The sequence below is a fragment of the Furipterus horrens genome, unplaced genomic scaffold (genome assembly GCF_987537825.1).
Source record: "Furipterus horrens unplaced genomic scaffold, mFurHor1.1.pri manual_scaffold_13, whole genome shotgun sequence".
Lineage (NCBI taxonomy): Eukaryota > Metazoa > Chordata > Mammalia > Chiroptera > Furipteridae > Furipterus > Furipterus horrens.
Genome location: NW_028327183.1, coordinates 1,204,363 through 1,224,937, shown reverse-complemented (window position 1 = coordinate 1,224,937; position 20,575 = coordinate 1,204,363). Strand labels below are relative to the sequence as shown.

At 60.0% G+C, this 20,575-nt stretch overlaps 1 protein-coding gene across 1 annotated transcript in view; it reads left to right on the top strand.

Annotated features, from left to right (window-relative positions):
• Nucleotides 1–20,575, top strand: part of ZNF536 (zinc finger protein 536) — a 174,299-nt gene that overhangs the window by 137,910 nt on the left and 15,814 nt on the right. The window contains exon 4 of the mRNA XM_090259712.1: nt 18,799–18,951. Coding sequence (XP_090115838.1) covers nt 18,799–18,951 — 153 coding nt within the window. The remainder of the gene's footprint in view (nt 1–18,798; nt 18,952–20,575) is intronic.

Genomic DNA, 20,575 nt, shown 5'->3' with positions numbered 1-20,575 from the left:
CAACAGCAAGACGCAGAGGAAGCGGGGAGCCCGTGAAACACCGGCGTTTTTCAGGGCAGAGCACCCGGCTTCGGAGAGAGAGGCCCGGGTTTGAAAGGCCGGCACTTGACAGATAACCTTTGAGGGGCAAAGAGCCGTGACGGAGGGCGGACGAGGACGCACGTAAATGATCCGCACGGGGGAACGAGGGACGGCCAGAGGCAGGCGAACGGTGAAGGCAGAGGAGGAGCCAGGAGGCGCCGGAGTCCGGGGAAGCGAAGTCCTGCCGCGTGTGGTCACTGCAGCGTGAGGGTGGTGACCGTTTCAGCCAGCCGGTGACGACAGGAGGGCCACAGGCGCGGTCACCCTCCCACCCAGGTCGGCTGCTCCCCCCTCGCAGACGTCACCTCCCCTTTAGTAACCGGGTTGTTGTTTGGTGAGCGTCTTTCTCCCACGTGACTCAGGGCTCAGAGGGCAGGTGCCCCGGGGCCCCCTCAGCGCCCAGGTGACTGAGTGACCGGCAGGGTAGGGGGCTCTCCTGGCGTGTTCTCAGTGCAGGGGCCCAGCAGGGTGCCCAACCATCGGACAGTGGCCAGCCCAGGGCCCCGGCTGCCAACTCCGCGTGCGGACCCGGCCGAGCCCCGCAGGTGGCCGCTGTCCCCGGAGCTCCCTGGTGGCCGTCACTGCCCACCGAGGCCAAGGGCCTTCCACACGGCTCTCAGCTTCCGGAGGTGGGAGGGAGAGGTGGCCACTGTCCGGGCTCGGGGCGGCACCTCCGACTGCCATCGCAGACCCCGGGTGGCCTGCAAAGGAGGAGAAGCTTCCAGAAGGGAGGCCTGTGCGGGGGGAGACGGGGGCTGGCCATGAGCAGGCATCGGGCCCTCCCTCCCGTCTGTCCCTCGTTCTACCGTCCGTGTCTGAGCGTCCCGTCGGCTGGGGCGTGATGAGGCACTGTGGGAGCTGTGGCCCGTTCTGCTGAGCAGAGAGCCGAGCTCCAGCAGAGGTTTGCTGAGGACCTGCTCAGGGACGCCCCTGGGGGAAGGCCGGCCTGAGGTCACCAGACAGCACGTGGGGCCCACGGTGGGGGCGCAGGAAGGTGGCCGAGGTGAGCCGCTGCAGAAGGGCGCCAACTCCACTTGTAGGTGGCGTGGGACAGAGCTGTGGCCCCCGGGTTTGGAAGGATGACAGCTCTCAGGACAGAGCCTTGGCAAGGCTCACCCTGAGGACCGGCTCCGGTCAGTCCACGGCCATCAGGGCATGGAGCGTAATCGCCCCTCCTCCGGATGTGGCTGTGTGCTCAGGTCTCCAGCGGCGGATTCAGGCTCTCCCAGTCCCCTGGACGGCCCAGCTCTGCATGTCGGGCGGCTCATGCGAAGCAGGGCTTGTCACTAGGACTCAGCCGACAAACCCGCCAATGCTGGCTGTCCGCCTCCTTCCGTCGCTGGAGAGGTGGCCGGCTCTGGGGCGGGCAGCCGCAGCTGAGCCCCGCGCCCTTTCTCCAGGGGAGCGGCTGCCCAGCCCGCGATTCCGGCCCGTCTGAGGCAGGGCAGCGTCCCTGCGCCGGCCTGACAGTGCCGGCGGCGTCAGAGGCTTGTGAAACAGAAGAGCCCGCCGGCAGCCGGCACCGACACCGAAACTTCAGCGTCCTTTTCTTAAATACAAACTTCACCCGCATATACAGTAATAAAAATAAATCTGTTTCCGATCACTAACTATGCAGCCAGGTGCTTGTTTGTTATGAGAAAGGCATGTTCATTAATTTTCAGCTATGAAAAGCGCACTCTGCCATAAATATACAATTCAGAACATGCTGCTGATGGGTGAATACACAGGCCATTAATGTGCCCGAGAGGGACGCTGGGCAGAAACACATGCCAAACAGGAACCCCCGGGTGACAGGCTGTCACGGCACACCTGGCCCCCCAATGGCCACCTAGCCAGCCTCGGCCCTCGGCCCTCAGCCCGGCTGTGGGCGGCCCTGTCCCGAGGCTGAGACTTGCCTTGTGTCCCCCTTATGGCAGCTGATCGGGTAGCAGGAGCCTTGGGGATGAAGGGCAGGGGGCGGGCATCCTGTAGAGGTGTCCCGTTATGATGGCTGCGTCCCCTCCGCCTAGCGATGGCTGGGGACCTCTCCTCTGTGATCTCCAGGGGAAGCGTTGAGTGGGTGGGTCTCCCACCAGGCCCATCAGTGCCGTCCTCCTGGGAGAAGGGCGTCTCTTGTGCCCCTGCGGTGCCAGTCGGGCCTCTTTGGGGCCGGGCTGGGCCCCCACGTGTCCGCGGCCCAGGTCGGCAGCAAGGTGGCCCATATCAGGCTTCCCACACCACCTCCTAGGGGCTGAGGGCCGGCTGAGAACAAAGGAAACAAGACTCTGGGGGTTGCTTTGCTTGAGTACAAGGATGGTTATCACAGCTGGGAACAAGCCCCACGTTGGCCTGGAGCGCCCGTGGAGCGAGCTGCGGGTCACACAGGCTTCTCCCTGGCACCGTGTCGGAGGTGGCACCGTTTGGCCACCTGTTCCTGTTCTCCCCGCCGGACACTGCCCGGCTCCCGGCTCCCGGCTCCCGGCTCCAGGCTGCCGGCTCCAGAACTCGGCTCTGGAGCACGTCCCATGGCTTAGGGGCTCCTGACGCTGTCCCTCGGCTGCTAGAGCCACGCGGACCCCAGTCTGTCTTTGTTTACACTCGGAGCTAATGGAGCTATCGTGTGAAATTTAACTTATACACAAACCATAAAGGAGCCTTCAGGGTCACGAATCCCTGATGAGCCAGAGGCTAACAGTGTATGTGGATCCATGCACAGTCCTGTTTTCCACTAAGAGTCTCTATTTTGCGGGTCCGCCTGGGCTGTAGGAAAAGGAGGGACCTCAGGAAAAGGGGGTCCTTGAGGCCGTGCTCGTGGTCTTGGCCGTCTGACAGCACCTTCAGGTCTGAGCTGAGGTTCCCCGGTCAGCACCCCCACAGCAGACACTAGTGTTACAAATCAAGATACACATGTAAAATTTTACATATAATTAACTTGGCAGATAAGACATTGCAGTGGTCACATCGTTACTGAAGGCAGAGCTTCCATGGGGTCGGGGAGATGGGGCCCCGCGAGGCACGCTCGTGACGCATTACCTCGTGTCTAGGTGGGAATTAACAAAGCCTTCTGGGGGCTGCTAGAGCTGCGTGTCCATCCCTGCCTGTTTTCATGGCAGAGGTTTACGCAGGAAATCAGCGATGAGGCAGGACCCTGAAGAGCCCCGAGGAGGGATCTCTCCATTTCCATCGAGCAGAATTCTGCACGCCACGTACGTGCAGACTTGGATCGGCACGGCGTATGGCGAAGCCTTCGCGGGTCTGCCGACTTTTATTTTAAACTTCAAATGATGACAAGTGTCCACGTGGCGGGATCCTCACCATCGTGACTGGTAAAATGGTGGGTCGCATTTTTAAAATGCAGGGAATTAGACCCGTAAAACATACTGCGAAACACAGGATTTAAAATGGTTGTTTTTCCACTGCCTGCAAAATTGTTTTATTGGGGGACCGTGGAACACCTGCCTTAAAATGTCGTTCAGAACATCTCCCGAACGCCGTTTCCCTTAATTGACTTGGAAATGGCCCAAATGTATTGCTGAATGCAGTCTAATTAATATTAATAATAAATGCCATTATTAACATCAAAGAACATCTGGTGCTCCTGTTTACTCGGAGCCTTAAATGTAGCACATTTTGTGGCCGTTTCATCTTGCAAACGCTGTGCAGTAAACAGTTCTTGCCACAAAGGTCAGGATGGACCCCTGTCCGAGCGTAATGCATTATATATTTAAAAAAAAAATCAGATATTTTCTTTGGGTCACATTCGTTGCTGTGATACGCGTGTGGGTTAGAGGTCCCCGGAGTAAACCATTTTGAAAAAAAAAAAAAAAAAATGCTGCAACCAGCATCTGTACATTGGCTACATTAGAGTTTTGTACAATAAATCAACCACTGAATAAGTTTAATCTAAAATTTCATTAAGTAGTTCTTGTCAGGTAGTAAAGCTGGATAATGCAGTGCTGTTTAATGATAATTGGTGTTTGGTTAATAAATTCTGCAAGTTCGAATTACTTTCTAGCAATCTATAGAATGCAAGCCTCAGCAGTGTAACTAACCCTCAAATTGATTAACTTGCATGAACCAGGCGCTCACAAAGATGGCACTCTTCCAAATAAAAAAAGAGAACAGCGCATCAGCCGGATGGTGTTATGTTGCTCTGGAGTAAGAAATAAATCCCCCCGGGTGCATTTTTAAAAGCTTATGCCTTTGAAATGATGTCATCATATTTTATATTTTTTTCTTTTCTTTCATATTTTCTTTATATGTACACACACTTAGGTCACTGGTTCACAAGACACATTAGAATAATGGAAAGCATTTTTTTTTTTTTTTTTATATCATAGAATCAAAACCACCAAACAATTTAGCTGGAAAGTATTATTGAAAGGGCGCCATTACGAGCAAGCTGGTGCTCTCCGGCAATTAATGGAGGCCGGGCGTGGCCGGGCGGCTGCGCAGCGCCTCCGGTGTCTCCTCTGTGAGAGGAAGCAGAATAAGAGCCATTTGCGAGCGAGGCCGAGCCTGGCTCTGCCTGGTTCTCGGGGTCGTGGGGATGGCGATTTGGGGCGCAGCAGAGGGCGTCGGCTCCGTGGGTTTGGCATGGGAGAAAGGACAAATGCTGTTGGTCTCCCTCCCACGACTCCTGTGACTTCGGTCCCGTTCAGTCAGCGTCTCTCCCAGGTTACAAATAAATAACATTTATTAAATGTCTGGTAACCCAAGGCTCCGGTCCGTGTTGACAGGGTGGGCGAGGGTGCCCAGCCCCGGGAGGAGTGGCCTGGGACAGGGACAGGGGTGCCCACACGGTTCTCCAGCCCTGACTCACGTGTCCGGCTGGGTGTGGGATCCGTCCCAAGGTGGGCACCCACCAGTGAGGCCCCGAGTGCCTCGGAGTGTTGGGTCCTGGCCGTGACAGACCTGATGGGAGACAGGGTGGGAGGGGACAGGCCTCCTTTTCAGTTGCTGTTGGAGCCCCCTCGGCAGCTGGTGTCCCTCCCTGTGGACAGGGACTGAGAAGGAGACCCCCTGACTGGGACCCGAGTAGCCTGGTCCACGGGCTGCCAGGGCCAGCTGCCAGCTGTCCTGCCACGGTGCCATGCGTGCCCACCGGCCTCCGCGGGGAGGCTCCCCCAGTGCAGTGCCCCCGGCAGTGGTCCTTAACTCCTGAAGGGGGGCTCTGCCTTTGAAGCTGAGTAGATGGCACCCAGTGGCACACGCTGCCCCCAGGGAGACAGCCCAGGCCTCAGACACACCCTCCCTTCCCCTGCGGGTCACCCGACTGAAGCCCTTTGTTGTCTTTGGACTGGGTGCTCAGGGCAGGTGGCTCAGCACCCCCCCGGCCCCCCGCCCAGAAGCCAGTCTGTTTCCACGGGCCCTGCCCTCCGTCCCAGACGTGGTGGGTGCCCGCTGCTCACGAGGGTGCCTTTCCCGCTGGTGTCCGGCCCGGGTCTGCGCCGGTGCATCTGTAGCCACGGCTCTGGGTCCTGGGGGCGGGTCGGCAGCTCAGATGAGGGGGGAAGGTGCTGTGATTGTCTCGGGGCCCAGGGCCCCCACCTGTCCCTGGTCCGCGGCTGCGCTCTGAGCGGCCTCCTGCCGGGACTGCCTCTTCGGCTGGGTCTCACCCCAGGGGGCTCCCGGCGGCCTTCACGAAGCCCTTTGCATCCCTGCATCTCCATTTGTCACTGTCCTCATCAGCCCACAGAGCTCCGTCTCCAGGGTCAGGAGCCCCGGCCTCTGGTCGGCTTGGCCCTCGGTCACGCGGGAGCCCAGCCGGGGCCCTGGCCTCTGTACGCCTCCGCTTTCTCGTCTGCACAGTGGGGCCACGCTGCAGCCGACCCGGTGACTGTCTGCTGCTGCCACGGCAGGGACAGGGTGTTTAGCGTTTATTTTGACGTCAGTTGGTCCTTCTTGTACCGTCACCACGTTCTGTGTTTCTCATGCTGTCCTTGTGCACGTGAGTTCCCCCCGTGACATGCTCCGCCCCTGGGGGCCCGGCGCTGCGGGCACAGAGCCGAGGTCAGCTCGCGCCCCGCACTCGCCACAAGAGCGGGCCCACGTCCACCCCACTGATAGAGCCCTGCTGGTGGGGTGGGGGACATGGAGCAGACACCCATGCGGCCCTGTCTCCTGCTCCTTATTTGATGCCGGAGGAGTAGGACGTCAGAAAAACCCGCACTGAGAAACCCACGCAGGCCGGAGAGCTGTCCCCAGACTAGGGACAGGCCAAGGGCAGAGGGAGAGCTGGGATCCTTCAACACGTGCATTGTGACCTAACTTCTTGAAGGCAAGTGGGGACCATGGAGAGAATGGGGCGCCTCCCTGCGGGAAGCCGACGTCAGCCCGGGATGCCCCCTGTCTCCTTGGTGTCCACCGCGGTGTCCCCAGGTGGCCGCTCCACGGCCTGCGCGGGCTGCTCTGTGCCCTGGCACCTGGCTCCATGACACGATGCCCAGCACAGAGTAGCGCTGGCTGACGTTTGTTGTCTGGATGAATTCACTCCCGTCCCAGCGAACACTGGGGACGGGCACCGAGCGAGGAGTGAGGCCACGAGGCTGCAGAGCTTCCGGTCACTGGCTCGGCCTGCGAAGAAAGCCGGGGGAGATAACAGCAGCGTCTTTCACATGGAAAGGTCAGCCGACACGTGTTTATTGAGTGACCCCATGGGCCAGCTCTGTAGGTGACAGGCCCACAGGGGTCTTGGTCAGCAGGCTGGAGTCGGAACACAGGCCTGAGTGGCATGTCATTGTGGAGACGCATTCAGAGGGGTTTCAGGGGCAGGCGGCTGGGGAGGCCACGGGAGGGTGGCAGGAGGAGGGGTGGGCCGCGCCGCGCGTGGGGAGGACGGGGCGTGGGCGGGCGGCGGTGAGGGCGCCGGCGGCCCTCCCGGGGGTGGGGGAATGTCCATGTCCCTGCGCTCCGGCTGTGGCCGGTCCTGGGCGGGCCCCACCTATGGCTCTGTGGCCGCTCCGTCTCCGATCGCTGCCCTTCCACGGAGGCCCCTCTGGAGCGTGACGCAGGCGGTGCACTCACGGCCCATCGTTTCTGGTCGCAACTCGGTAAAGCAGCAGCGATCAGAGGGGTCCGGTCTCCCTGCAAGGCTGCCTTTTGGCCTCCTGCTCTGAGCACCAGACCCCGCCATCTTCTCTGGCTTTGAAATCACAGACCGTCATCATGGTCGGGACCAGCCTGCAGGCTGCTGCCGTCTCTGCTTAGCTGAAGTCACTGAGGCCGACTTAGAGGTGGGAAGGTGTCCGGGATCAGAGCACGGAGGTGGTGAACTCGGCGTGAGGCCTCAGGCGGGGCAGCCAGGGTGGGGGCAGGCAGGCGGGGGCCGCTCCGCGCTCAGCCCACCGCCATGGGTGGGCCCAGTAGTTTCTCAGGGGTGCTCTCGCATCCACAGCGGTCACGTCCCGTGCTTGTAAATGCTGAGAGCAAGCTGAGCCAGCACGGGCCCTGTGTGGTGAACGTGGGTGCCACCCTGCGTCACAGGCGGATGGGGCACGGTTCCCCAAAAGGCCTCTCAGGGGTCGGCACCACACCCCCTCCGCCTCCCTGGCCCGCGTCCCCTGAGATGTGGGGTGACCGCATGATTCCCAGACTGCTCGCTTCTGCCAGAGCTCCAGAGTGCCCTTGGCCGGGTCGGCGGGCCGCCTCCTGGTGGCTTTGGGCACGTCCTGCAAAGCTGGGTTCCGTCAGTGTGCTGAGTGCAGGGTACCGTCACCTCCCTTCCCGGGCGGGGGACAGCGGGCAGAGCAGGCAGAGGGCTTAGGGCGGGTGGTGTCCTTACGGGGCACTCGAGGGACAGTGGGCGTGGGAGCAGGGCTGCCTTCAGTTTAGTCGATTACAACATGTGTGACTCAGGTGCAGAATGCACGCAGTTTGGGTCTCCACTTTGTTTCCTGAGTTTGCAGGCGTGACGAGTGGGTTGTCCCTGAGTCCTGACATACAGATGGGGACACGTGTCCCTGCGCTCAGTCTCCCCAGGGTGCCAGCAGGACCGGGCAGGAGTTCTGCGTGGCCACGTGACAGCACCATCGTCGCTCTCGGTTCTGGGGCAGAAGTGAGCGCTGCAGGGGTGGGCAGCTCCCGCGGGGGGCTTTTCACATTAAAGAGAAAGTCACTGGCGTCTGGCTGGGCAGGTGGGGTGGGCTTGTGAGACCATTGCTGTTTATGGAACAAAACTAAGTGCCTGCACTCGGCCAGGCACCTCGCTGGTGTCTGGGGACAGACCCAGGTCTGCTGGGGATGGGAGCAGGGCAGCAGATGTGGGGGGCCCCCGATGCTGGGCTGGGGGAGGGGCAGGGCCAGGTCCCCGCTGAGGGCACAGGACCTGCAGTCAGTGCCACACGGGAGGAAGACGCGGGGTTCCTCCTAATTCTGGCTCTGGGTGGGGGGAGCACGCAGGTGGGGGGAGCGCCCCCAAGAGCATGTGTCTGTGCAGACGCTGAGGCAGTCCCCCCAGCCTGGGGCATCGCCAGCCCCTCAGCAGCCGCCCCGGCCGCACCGCCCCGCCTCCCAGACCTGACGCTCCGTCTGCCCCGACCTGGGCACCTGCTGCCCAGCCTTGCATCGGGACTGGTGCTGCCCCCCCCTCTTGTCTCAGGTGCCCTCTCCACTGGGCCCTCCCCCGCCCCCCGACTCATCTCAGAGGGACCTTTGGGGCTAGTCCCTCCATCCAGGAAGTACCTTGAAGACAGTGTAACTTGGGGACCTGCAGATGCGGGGCTGAGCTCGCGTGCTCAGGCGGTCCCCACCCCCAGGCCGGTGCCGCTGTGCACGCTGACTGTGACGGTCCAGGGGTGGTCGCGTGGATCCAATTAGGGAGGTGCCCGGGGGGGGGTTGGCGTTTAAACGGAGGGCTCCTGCGGACTGCGCTCACCTGTGTTGTGAGTGTTTGGGACCCGTTGGGGGAGGGGGCACCAGCGGGGAGCCCACCAGACGCCTGCTCCTCGCTCCCCACGTCCTCGCCTTCGGCTTTCACAAGGAGGTGGCCGCTAGTCCTGCGTCGGAGGCAGAGCTGGGGGCCGGCACGGTTAGGGAGCGTTCACAGACCCACAGTTCCGCGACCGTGGGCCGGGCTGGACCCGGAGCTGACTGTCTCAAAGCCGGTGACTTTCCCCCTCGGCCAGCGATGGTCTCACGGCCCACGTGAACTAATTACCAAAACTCTGCGGCGCAGCCGTCTAACAAAGAAAGGGGTGATGTCGATTCATGCGCACCAGACGGCTGCTGTCGTGTTGGCTGCTGTCACTTCTTTATTTGACGGTCCGAGGGAGAAGAGGGCAGGCCCCCGACTCAATAGCCAGGCGTGGACGTTTTAAAACCTGGCGCGGCCCCGCGGGTGACCGTGGCTGCTCTTGGCCACGGTGCCTCTGCAGGACTCCGGGTGTGTCACGAGACACTGACATTCCTTTGTGACCCTGGTATCATCTGGTTTCATGGACAAGGACACGAAAGGCCTCGGTGAGGTGGTCTGCTGGGGAGCCCAGCTGCGAGCTCGGAGCGGAGAGCCCCTCGGGTTCTGAGTGCGCAGGGGCTGAGCGGACCCTGCAGGCCGGGTGGCTCCGCGCAGAGTCCAGCCCTCGTCTGTTGCCTGTCAGCCAGGCTGCCTGTTACGGCCCCTCCTTCCGGGGCTCCTGGGGGGACTGTCATCTTGGCTACTCGGGGACTCGTCCCTGGCCAGCCCTCCTTTGGGCTGCTCTGTGGGAGTTCCAGCGCCTGAGAAGCCCCCTTGGAGAACTTCGCCAACACTGGGTCGAAGGAAGCTTGAGCGGACTTGGCCTTCCCGCTGGAAGCGGCTACACTGGCCGCTCGCTAGTCCCGCCGCAGTGAGGGTCAGCGCCTTGATCTCACGTCACTCGCTGATGCGCGTGGTGGGAGGAGGGACCATGCCCTCGTGCCCCACAGGTGCCAGGTAGAACGACACCCTCCGACTGCTCACCTGGCCGGAGGAGCTCGTGGAGGCCGGGGCTCTGGCTGGGGCTCCCTGAGGTTCATCACGCGGCCTGGCATGCTGTGCAGAAGGGTCCCCATGTGCAGAGCCGGGAAGCACAGTGGTCTGCTGTGAACTCTCAGGAATGAACGCCGGGCTCCCACGAATCTGCTGGAAGCCTCGCAGTCCTGCCAGCTGGTGTCCGGGGCCTTCCCCGCAGCCCAGGCCCCCAGCTGGCGAGGACGCACCACAGCGGGCGGGCCGTCGGCTCTGGCTTTGTTTCGCCTGCAAGTGCCAAGCAGAGGTGCTGTCCTCCGGGTCCCGCCCGCCGGGCAACCTGTCTCCAGAGAGGTGTGCGCTGTGACGGGCAGAGCTGGGTGGATTGTTTTGTCTTTGTTTTTGTTTCATTTTATTTTTATTTTTTGGTAATTGTTTATGTCCACTGAAGTATTTATTACTGTAAGATGCAGAAGAGTTTAGCATTTATTTTAAAATTTTCAAGTCTTGATCCAGGGGCGACATTCCTGCGACAAAGGGTCTCCCGTGAAAAGGGCCGGGTAAGTCGGGCGGCTCCAAAATGGCAGTGACTTCCGAGCTGGCAGTTGACACTTGTTTCCTGCCACTGTTTACTCTTCAATAAAAAATGCATATTTACCATAGCAACCTCCGGATGGGATCACGTGGGGCCTCTGAAACAGGGCGGCTTCTTAAAGAAACACACACTCCCGGGTTGTGCTTTCAGATGCAAAAACGTGTGCTTTACAAGGAAGCCCTCTTTCCTGGGATTTAATGCTCATAAACATGTCATCTTTATAGAAATCATTTTGGTCCCCTGCCTTAAATTTCAGGACGTTCATTCTGGAAATAAAATAAGATCATTCTTGGAGGGGCTTTTGTTTCTCCCGACACTTCGCCGGGTGTTTATTTCAGCGCGGCTCTCTCCGGGTGCGTGGTGCTCTGTTCATCTGCGCACATATATGCATATGCATATTTTTCAAGCAGAAGCCATCAGTGTCACTCGAAGGGAGTCTGGTGTGGAGTCTAATGGCCTGCAGCGTCATCTGTGATTAAAGATCGTCCTGTGTGCGAAGCGCCGTTGCATTGCGGCCTGATTTCTTTTTCACTGTTAACTTGGGAGAATTGCCCGGGTTTCTGGGGCTTTGGAGAGGCGGCTCCCGGAGGGGCTTTTCAGGAGCAGAGTGCATCCGCCCCCAACCCCCCAATGAGCTGGACCCCATGGGTGTGTCTGGTGCCACCGAGGGGCCGGCGAGATGGGGCGGGTACCGAAGCGCAGGCCCCTGCTGCCCCACCAGGTGCTTGCCCAGAACGTGTCTCTTTGGCAACGTTCATGTTAAAAGCTGCTGGGAGTTGGCGCAGACCCGCACCAGGCCCCTGCGGACTGCGTTAGGAGGACGGTCCCCGTGTTGAAGATCAGGGAACTGAGCCTCGGAGAGGTCCTGTCGTTTGCCCAGGACCACACTCCTCCAACTTGGTGGCACTGGGTTTTGACCTGAAGTCTTTGGCCTCAAATGCTTTCCGTTTTACCTGTCATTTAAACCTTCCTGTCCGATCTGAGCCAGGACGGGGGAAGAGACTGGGCCGCGTCGGAGCAGGGGCAGCAGGCGGACGGGGCCTCGGCAGTTCTGCACGGCCTCGGTGCCGGTTGAGCTTTGGGGGACCCCCACCCTGCTTTCCACCTGCGCCTCAGGTTTCTGTGGGTGCCACGGCCTCTGGGCACTTGGGCAGGCTGGGACCGCGTGGATTTTAAAAATTCCTTTCAGCCACATGCAGACCAGTCTGAAAAACAGGAACATAGTGGGACTCTGTGATGTGCAGTGGCTTTGGGGCCCGGAGGAGGAGGTCGCTCAGACCCCCTGCTGGGCTGGCCCGTCTGCCTGCGGCGTGTCCACGAGCCGTTTCATAACCGCCGTCATGAAAGCCCGCGTACGCCTTCATAGATGATCTAAAACGGCATGTGTGTCGTCCACGTCACCTCCCGTCTGCCCGGACGGTGCGTCCCCACGAGCCGGGGACGTAATTGCTTATCATGTATCTCTTTGTTCCCGACACTTTCCTAAAAGAATATGTATTATGTATGGTGTGACCTTCAAATGTCAGGAATGTGTTGTGCAGTAAACTGTCAATATTTGTGGTTATGAGGTACTAGATGACTTTTACAATAATTGGAACGGCTGTATTAAAAGCTCGGATCACTCAGCTGGTTAAAGAGAAAGGCACCGGCCGGCGCTCACCGGGGACTTGCCTTCTGCCAACGATTAAACGAAAGATATTGCAAGGTGCTTAAGATGTCTTCTTTGTTTAAAAAGAATACGGCAAAACTTGCCTCCTGGGGAGGCCTTATCTGCAAACCATCCCCTCGCCTTGCAGTGCGGGGTTCCCAGGGGGCGCCCAGCCCTGCACGTTGTGGCGACGGCCCAAGTTCGTGGGCAGACGTCGGTCCAGCTGGTCTCCGGGCCGGGTGGGGACAAACGCCTGGAAACACCAGGCCGTCTGCTGTCCCCCTCCCGTCTGCTCCCTACGCCCCAGCCACCCCTGCATGAGGGGGCTGTAAATTATCGTAAGAGGATCTTAAAAGCTATTTTTTTAAAGAAAATAAATTATATAGAAATCTTTCAAGAACGTATGCTTTATTGAAAGGAGAGGCTTGCTCTTTTGCTTTGAAAGAAATTACAAAAAAGGGAAGTCCTGTCAAGTATTTTGCAATAACTAGGCTAGTAAGTGAGGTGTGGATTGGTATAAAAGTGTCTGTTTTGCTGCACTGCTCTGTTGGTTAGTGCCCTTTACTGTCCTCTCGTGGCCGCGAGGTCTGTTTTCAGCAAGGACGAGGGTAGGTGAGAGTCCCTCAGCAGCCTGACCCCCTGTTCCAGAAAGCTCCCCTGTGGTCGCTGGTCACGGCTGTGTGTGTGTGGCGCCTCCACTTGGACGGGGAGAGAGCCGAGACCCCCTGAGGCCACCTCCTCCGGGAAGCCTGCTTTGACTGCCTGCTCACCCTGCTGGCATCACACCGCAGTGCCCGGGGGGTGCTGAGCACATTGGGATGTCTCTGGTGTCCTGCTCGTGCCTGAGGCAGGCCGTCCTTTTGCAGTCGGGAGCTGATCTTAGCTTCTGGATTCCAGCTTGCGTGCCTCCTCTGATTGTTCTGTCTACAGGGAAGAGCATGCACACTTTTGTTAAGTGCAGATTAAGTCCCCACTTCATGCCACACAGAGGCGAAAGGTCCTTGTGTGCGTGAGCTTGTGTTCTGGGAGGGGACAGGCGGAAGCAGACGGAGACAGGGGTTGGCGTGTGCAGAGGGTGGTGGCAAGTGCCATGAAGAAGCTGGGCAGAGGGAGCCGCCTCCAGATGGCGCGGTCAGGGATGCCTCTCAGAGCAGGTGTCTTTGGAGGGTCCCCAGGGGAGGGGCCGCCAGAGCCGACCCCAGGCTGGGGACCAGCTAGGAAGAGGCCTGGAGGTGGTGCTAAGGGTAGCAGGGGTCCGGACGAGGTCTGAGCAGTAGTGGGGCCCCATGGGTTTGTGGTGGCCGAGCATGAGAAGGAGTGGGGGTCATTCCAGAGACCGACAGGCCCCGTGGCCCATCCTTGCCCCGCACGGGACCAGGCTTCTCCCAGGACACGGCGGCTCCAGCCCCTCCAGATATTCTCCTGCCTGTTCTTCTTGTCTAGCCCAGATCGCGGTGGGTCTGCTGTACGCAGGTCACAGGTCACCCTGCCAGTCTGAGAGGGTGCGCAGGGCCCAAGAAGACCCATCATACCAGGTGCCTTGCCTGGCTGATCTGTGGGTCCCCAACCCCACCTGCCACAGCCACAGTTACAGTCCCCATGCTGGGGACTAGCAGTGCCTGCCCGCCGCTGGCCCCAGGGGCCTGGGCACCGCTGGCAGCCGGAGGATGGCAGAGGCGCTGTCCACGGCAGGGTCACACGGTGCCACAGGGGCCCCGTCAGCAGCAGAGGCTCTACGCTCCCCGGCGGAGGGGAAAGGGCTCGCGGCTGGGTCGCGCCAGAAGCGCATCTGGCCCGCAGGCTGGGTTTCGGAGCCCTTGTGTATTTTAAGGGAAATTTAATCCACGTGTTTCTGATTCGTTTTCACTTAACTCATCAAAATGTTGCTTTAGAGAAGCTATTTGAGATCCGAGTATCTTATTTTTTTCTCTCCAAACTTTAGCCTTTTTATGACCTATTTCCCCAATTCCCGAAATCCTATCTTGCCAAAAGTAAGACATGCAGTTTTGAGTTTGGGTCTGAGGTGGAAAAAGGCAACGGCAGAGGACCCCCAGCTCCCTGCTGCCGCGCCTCGGCCCACAGGAGCCAGCTCACGTGCTGGGGCGACCGTGGGAGCCCAGCCCAGCCCGGCCCCCAGCCTGAGACCCGGGGAAGCGGCTGTTGCCTTCCCCCGAGTGGACAGGATTCTCCATTCACACAGACCCGTTTCCGCATCGATGCTGATGTTTAACATGACTGCACGTGGCCGTGGCAAAGCGGGGGGCTCTGAGGCAGCAGAGACACCAGACGAGCCCTGACCCGAGGTGTGAGTCTCCCAAGAGCTAAGGGGAGTTGTTTACAGTAAGGTTACAATTTTTGTGTGTATCATTAACTTAAACTCATTTTTAAAATTGAAAGGAGCTCTTAACTAGGAATCTCTACCATAGTAATCATTGTTTGAGTTTATTAATTTTAAAGTTTTCAAAATTAGGGCAAGTGTTAAGCTTTTAAGAGGAACTGTACGTTCTTTTGGACTTCCTCCAAGGTGTTGGACGCTCCTTCTCCCCCGAGGAGGCCTTAAAACACTGGTATATGTGGGCAAAGAAGTGATGAAAGATGCAATTCTTTGGTGTCCTGTTCACCCTTTAGACTCCAAAAATAGTGTTTTTTCATTAATGAACTGAAGCTCAGATGTGCTCTTTGCACAAGGCACTTTCAGAGTTAACTGTGCAACTCATGTGGGAAAATGTACTTATCTGTTATACTAGAAATTCTGTAGTAATTAAAATACCATGGAATTTTATATTATAAAGTAATAAACGCTTAGGTATACAGACAACTACTTTACCCAGGTAAGGTCGCTGGGAGAACTCTGCATTCACTGCACGGATTCATCACCGTCACCATCACCACCATCACCACCACCATCATCACCACCATCATCACCACCACCATCATCATCACCACCATCATCATCACCACCACCATCACCACCATCACAACCATCACCATCACTACCATCATCACCATCACCATCCTCATCCTCATTATAGTTGTTTTGAATGGAAATCTTTCCAAAACGCACGGTTGGGCACGAGGGGGGCAGGCTGCCTGGCAGGACGGTGGGGGTGCAGAGAACATGCGCTGTTACAAGGAGCCTCTCTCACTCTCTCTGGTCTCCCTCGGCTCCCGTCCTCCAGGCCACTCTGACTCAGCGGGTGACCTGGCCGGCTGGGCCTCAGCGCTGGCTGTGCCAGGAGAAAGCTGACTCTTCTCTGCCAGCCCCGCCGACTCCGACCGCTCCCCCAGTCTCCCTGGTTAATCAACCAAGGTTTTCTCCTCACTCCTGCGGAGTTGGGCGGGGTTGGCGCTTGTCCCTCTGACACCGAGTGACCTAGGAGGCCTCTACTGGGTGACTCTGCCCCTCAACCCCTGGGCAGCAAGGTGGCCGGGGCCAGGGAAGAGGGGCGGGAGGTGGCACCGTCTCTCCTCAACGTTGCCTTTGCCACCAGCCAGAGAGTCACGTGGTCTCAACTTGGTGCAAAGGAAGTTGGGCAATGCAGGGACCCGGGGCAATTTGGGATCACACGCTGTCCCTTCCTGGTCCCTTTTTTCTCGTCTCCTAGTGTCTGGGGGCAGAAGGGGGACACGCGGACAGAGGTCGGCCCCGGAGCTCCCGTCTGCTCCTCTACACAGGAGGCAGGGTCCCGCCGGCCCCTGGTCACTTTGAGGACATGTCTTGGGGGAGGAAGAGACACTTGGGTTGTGGGAAAGGACAGTTCTTAGAAAGCTCAGACCAGCCCACAGAGGCTCGACCGAGGACCACAGATGGAGTATTTAACATTTTCCTTCCTTTCTGCCGCCTGCTTCCCGAAGGGGATGGGGAAGGGCCCAGACCGCTTCCCTGGCTGGGTGTGGGGCGGCAGGCCAGGCCTTGCGGCCCCATCCTGGGCGCCCTGCAGAAGGACGGCTGTCAGCGCCGCTGCACGGGTGGCCGAGGGGTCAGGCCGCATGTCCTGTCGCCTGAGGGAGCCCGCCGGGCGCTGGGGGGGGGCTGCACCGTGCTGAGCAGAGGGTCCCAGCACAGGGCCTGGCAGGGCGTCCTCAGCCATCACTGCGCTTGGCTGGCGGCCCCTCTGGACACTTCCTGGGACCACCCACAATCCCCTTCATCGTTGCTCAGTTTGTTTTTCTAGTTGGATTTAGTCTGAGAGTAAACGCCATAGGCCTTCTGGCCCCCCCGAAAAACCCGTCTCTGTGTAAAGTGAAAATTAGATTCTTAAATCTGCAAAGAAAGCTGTTTATCTTATAAATGTATTCTCTTTACGGGGCCACACATATCCAAGATGGAAAGATGAAAGGAAACAGGCCCACGCCATCACTCAGAGCGGCTGCGGTCAGGCGCAGCTGGCCGTGCGCTCCGTGGGCCCTCCGGAGTGGCTGCGGCCCTGTCTGCGCGCTCATCAGTGGTGTGCCCGGGGCGGGGGGCTCCGGGGGCCGCGGTGGGAGCGTGCCCTCCCCTCTCCGCCTTGCTCTGCTCTGCTCCGCGCTGTCCCTCCTGTTGTCACCGGTGGGCTTGGCGGGAGGAAGACGGGAACAGCTCCCGTGTGCACGAGGTGGAGTGCGAGGACCCGCAGGGACAGCCTCACAAGCCCACGCCTGCCCACCTCGCTCCTGAAGCCAACATCCTGCACCCGGTTCTGCTTCTAATTGACACCGGGAGCGGCCGGTCGCCTCCTCACGTGAACGGGGCATCTGCACAGCGTGGCAGCGAGCCCTCGGGATCCCTGCTCTTTCACGCTGACCTCAGGGTCCCACCGGCGGGAAGCTGAGCGAGGCTGGGGGCTCGGGGCGGCGGGCGGGCAGGAGGGGGCGTTCCGGCTGTTTAAACCCCGCCAGTGGGTGAGTTGGTCGGCGTCGGGTCATTGGGTCATGGTTCTCCTGGGCTCTCGGGACTCTGGCTCCTTAGGGCGGAGGCGGGAGCAGCCCTGGAGGCCTCAGCCTGGGGCAGGGGATGTCCTGCTGTGACCGCCCGTGGGCCCATGTTCCCCATGGCACGCGCTCCCTCGGGCCAGTTGCCCGTCTTCGTGGCCATTGCCACCTGCCTTTCCACAGCCACGTGGACGATCGCCAGCCTGGTGCTCAGCAGAGTGAGTTCCAGGGTGGCAGTGACACAGAAGGTGACGTGGGCAGCTGGACCCTCAGCACGGCTCTCTCAGGGCGGGGCGAGGGGCCGGGGAGGAGGGTGCAAGCGAGTCCGCGAAGACTGTCCCCGGCGACGCTGTCACCGCGTATGGGCCAAACGCAGGGCACCAGGCATTTCCACGGTGGCTCTGAGCACACGTCCGGACAAGAATCTGCGTTCGCCCTCGTCCTGTGTATGGCCTGTGAGTCTGTCCCTTTCGGCTGCGCGGCGAACACCAGCAACAGAGATTCAGAATGGACGCAGTGTGCGTTTTCCACGGCCGGCAACGTGCAGGTCTCGTTAATTCTGCTCTCTGCAGGGCCCCCAGGGCCGTCATTAACCCAGAGGGTCCCCTCGTTCTCACAGTGGCCCTTCCGCGAGGCCCGAGGTGGCAGAGGCCGCAGCGCACCGGGGCCCGGCCATCCTCCAGGACGCGGGGTCTGTGCCGGCCGCCGGCCGCAGCCCCCGCCGCCCTCCCCGGAGACGCAGCTCCTGGCCCGCTCCCGGCCTGCTCCCCGCGCGCCGCCGCCTGGCTGGCCATGGGTGTTGCCATGACGTAGCCTCCAAACCCGCAGCGCTTCCAGTTTTATTTACGGTTCTGTCCCCACGTTTCCACGCGGAACGCAGCCGCGGGTAAATTTTACTCCGTTTTCCAAAGGTTTGGGCCCACAACACACAGCGGCAGGACATTTGTATCGATACTTCATGCACGGAGTTCTCAAGTCACCGGGCCCCAAGCGCAGGAGCCTGCAGCTGAGTATCCGCATGTGACCCTGCTGGTGCCCCCGTGCTCAGGGCGGGCTAATTTCGGGACCACGTTTCCAGACTTTTCTCCTCCCTCCCCCGAGAGCACAGCGAACAGCGACAGATACAAGACGACAAGGATGAGATGATGTGTTTGGGATAATTTTCTTTCCTGTCCCAAAATAGCTCTGTGTCTGCACATCTTGGGGGCCCTGCAGAGACACATTTTTTCTTCCCATTTGTTGCTTGATACAACACGAGTGTGATTTCAGTCCGCGGCAAACTCTGCAGCGAGGCCATGTTATAAATTAATCAGATGCAGCAAACACCCACATTTTAAAACTTTTGGAAAAAAAATATTTAATAGGAGCTGAGCAAAAGAAGAAATCAAACCAGCTGCTGACACAGCTGTTTCTTCTCTTGTTTAATTCAGTTCAATATAAAGGTACCATATGCTGCTTAAAACGATGAGAGGAAAGATGAAATAATTTTAGAGAATAACAAGGAAATACATGAATTGTCAGCATTCTGTCAGATTTAAAGAATGACATAGACAGGTGTGGTATTGACATGTTTCGCTTTGTGTGGTGGGAGCAGTTTTGGTGCGAACAGCCCATGACATGTGCTGAAGTGACGTGCGAACGTTTCCCCCGCTGCAGACCTCGGCGAGGAGGCGGGGCGCGCGGCCGGCGGCCAGCAGCCCGCGCTGCTTCGGGACCGGAGCCTGGGCTCGGCCATGAAGGACTGTCCGTACTGCGGGAAGGCCTTCCGGACGTCCCACCACCTGAAGGTGCACCTGCGGATACACACAGGTGAGCGGCCGGCGCGCGCGCGGGGCTTGGCCCGAGGGTCCCGGGACGCCTGCCCCGTCCCAGGGCCCTGCCGCGTGCGTCACTGACAGTCGCGGCCTCGGGGCCTGTGTGCGTGCGAACGGACCCCAGGCCCGGGGTGGGTGCGTCCCCTCCTGATGGCACGCAGCTGCGTGGTCCAGGCCAGGTGCCCTGCAGTGCCGGGACGCTCTGCGGACGGCTCCCTGCTGCTGCGTCAGGGTGGCACGTCCCCAGCTTCTGCTGACCGGTCTTCTGGGCGCCGGGCGGCACCAGCGCAGCTTAAACTCTCCCACATGTGACCAGGGACGCGCAGCCCCTGACGTCACCCAGCCAGGGCTCCAGGCCACATGGAGGCTGTGGTGAGGGCGGGTGGCAGTCCCCCCGGGTCTTCTGAGGACGAATCGACACCTCTCGCCCCCCAGGGGGACGCGGCCGCTGGCCGGGCTTCAGCGTCACAGCGCCCGGCGGCCTCGTGGCCCCTCAGCTGTGGTTCTTCCTGTTTTCCTGTGAGCGCTTCGGACGTTGCCAGGAGAACAGAAAAATCTATCTGAGGTGTGGACACCTCCATTTTCTTTGATTTTTTTCCTGACACGTTATCTATTGGAGTGTGAGCTGCTTCAGAGAGTAGACAAATATGCCATCTATTTTCAAAAATAATTGTGGTCTATTTCCCAAGGAATCAATACAGCTCAGGGCTGCGCAGGGTAGTGAGCGGCGTGGGCCTCGTGCGCAGCTGCGGCCACACCGAGACGCCCCTCGCCAGGCCCCTTGCCTCTGCCCCGAGTCTCTCTACACGGGAGGCACCCTGAGGGCCGGTGGCCTGGGCGCGACGGCCGCCTCACCAGCCCTGGGAGCAGGGACGCAGCCACCGGCCCTGCCGCCCTGGAGCCTGGAGCACCGCCCCTCTCACGGAGGGCCCCGGGGCCACGCGGGGCCTCCCCAAACCTCCGCGGCCTGTCCGACCTGACGCAGGGGCCCCGTGGCTCGCTGTCCTCGGCCCCTTCCCCCACCTGCTGCCCCCGAGCCTCGCTCCGCCTGGAAGGTTCTTCCTGGTGGGCAGTGCCGTGTCCTCCGGGGACCGGGCCCGACTCCCCCGTCTGAAGCGCCTCTCCTGCCCCTGCTTCCTTCTCTCCATGAATGTCACCGTCTCCGAAACCTCCCTCTTTGGTTCGGGTCATTTGTAGACAGACAGCGAGGCTGTGACAACGTTGGTCTCCGACAGCCGTGACTTCTAGATGCTCAGGGCCTGCACCTGCCACATAGAAGCCGCTCAGGGCATGTGTTTGGGGGGTAGAAGGACCTGTGAGCATGGGGCCAGGGCGCCGAGGGGACAGGTGCAGGGGAACTGTGGCCCCTGCCCGGGGACCCCATGGTCACACTGGAAGGGCACCGTCGGCAGCTGGGATGCACGCAGCTCCGGGGCACAGCCAGCAGACATTGTCAGGAGCTCAGTAAGGCCCCGCTTTCTGCCTCCGGGTCTGCATGCAGCTGCCTGGGCTACCCCCACCCCCAGGGCACAGCATGGGGTCCCCTCCTCAGTGACGCAGCTCTGGTCAGGCCAAGGGGCATGTTCCTCCCCAGCTGGGAGCTGGGCCCTTGGTCTGTG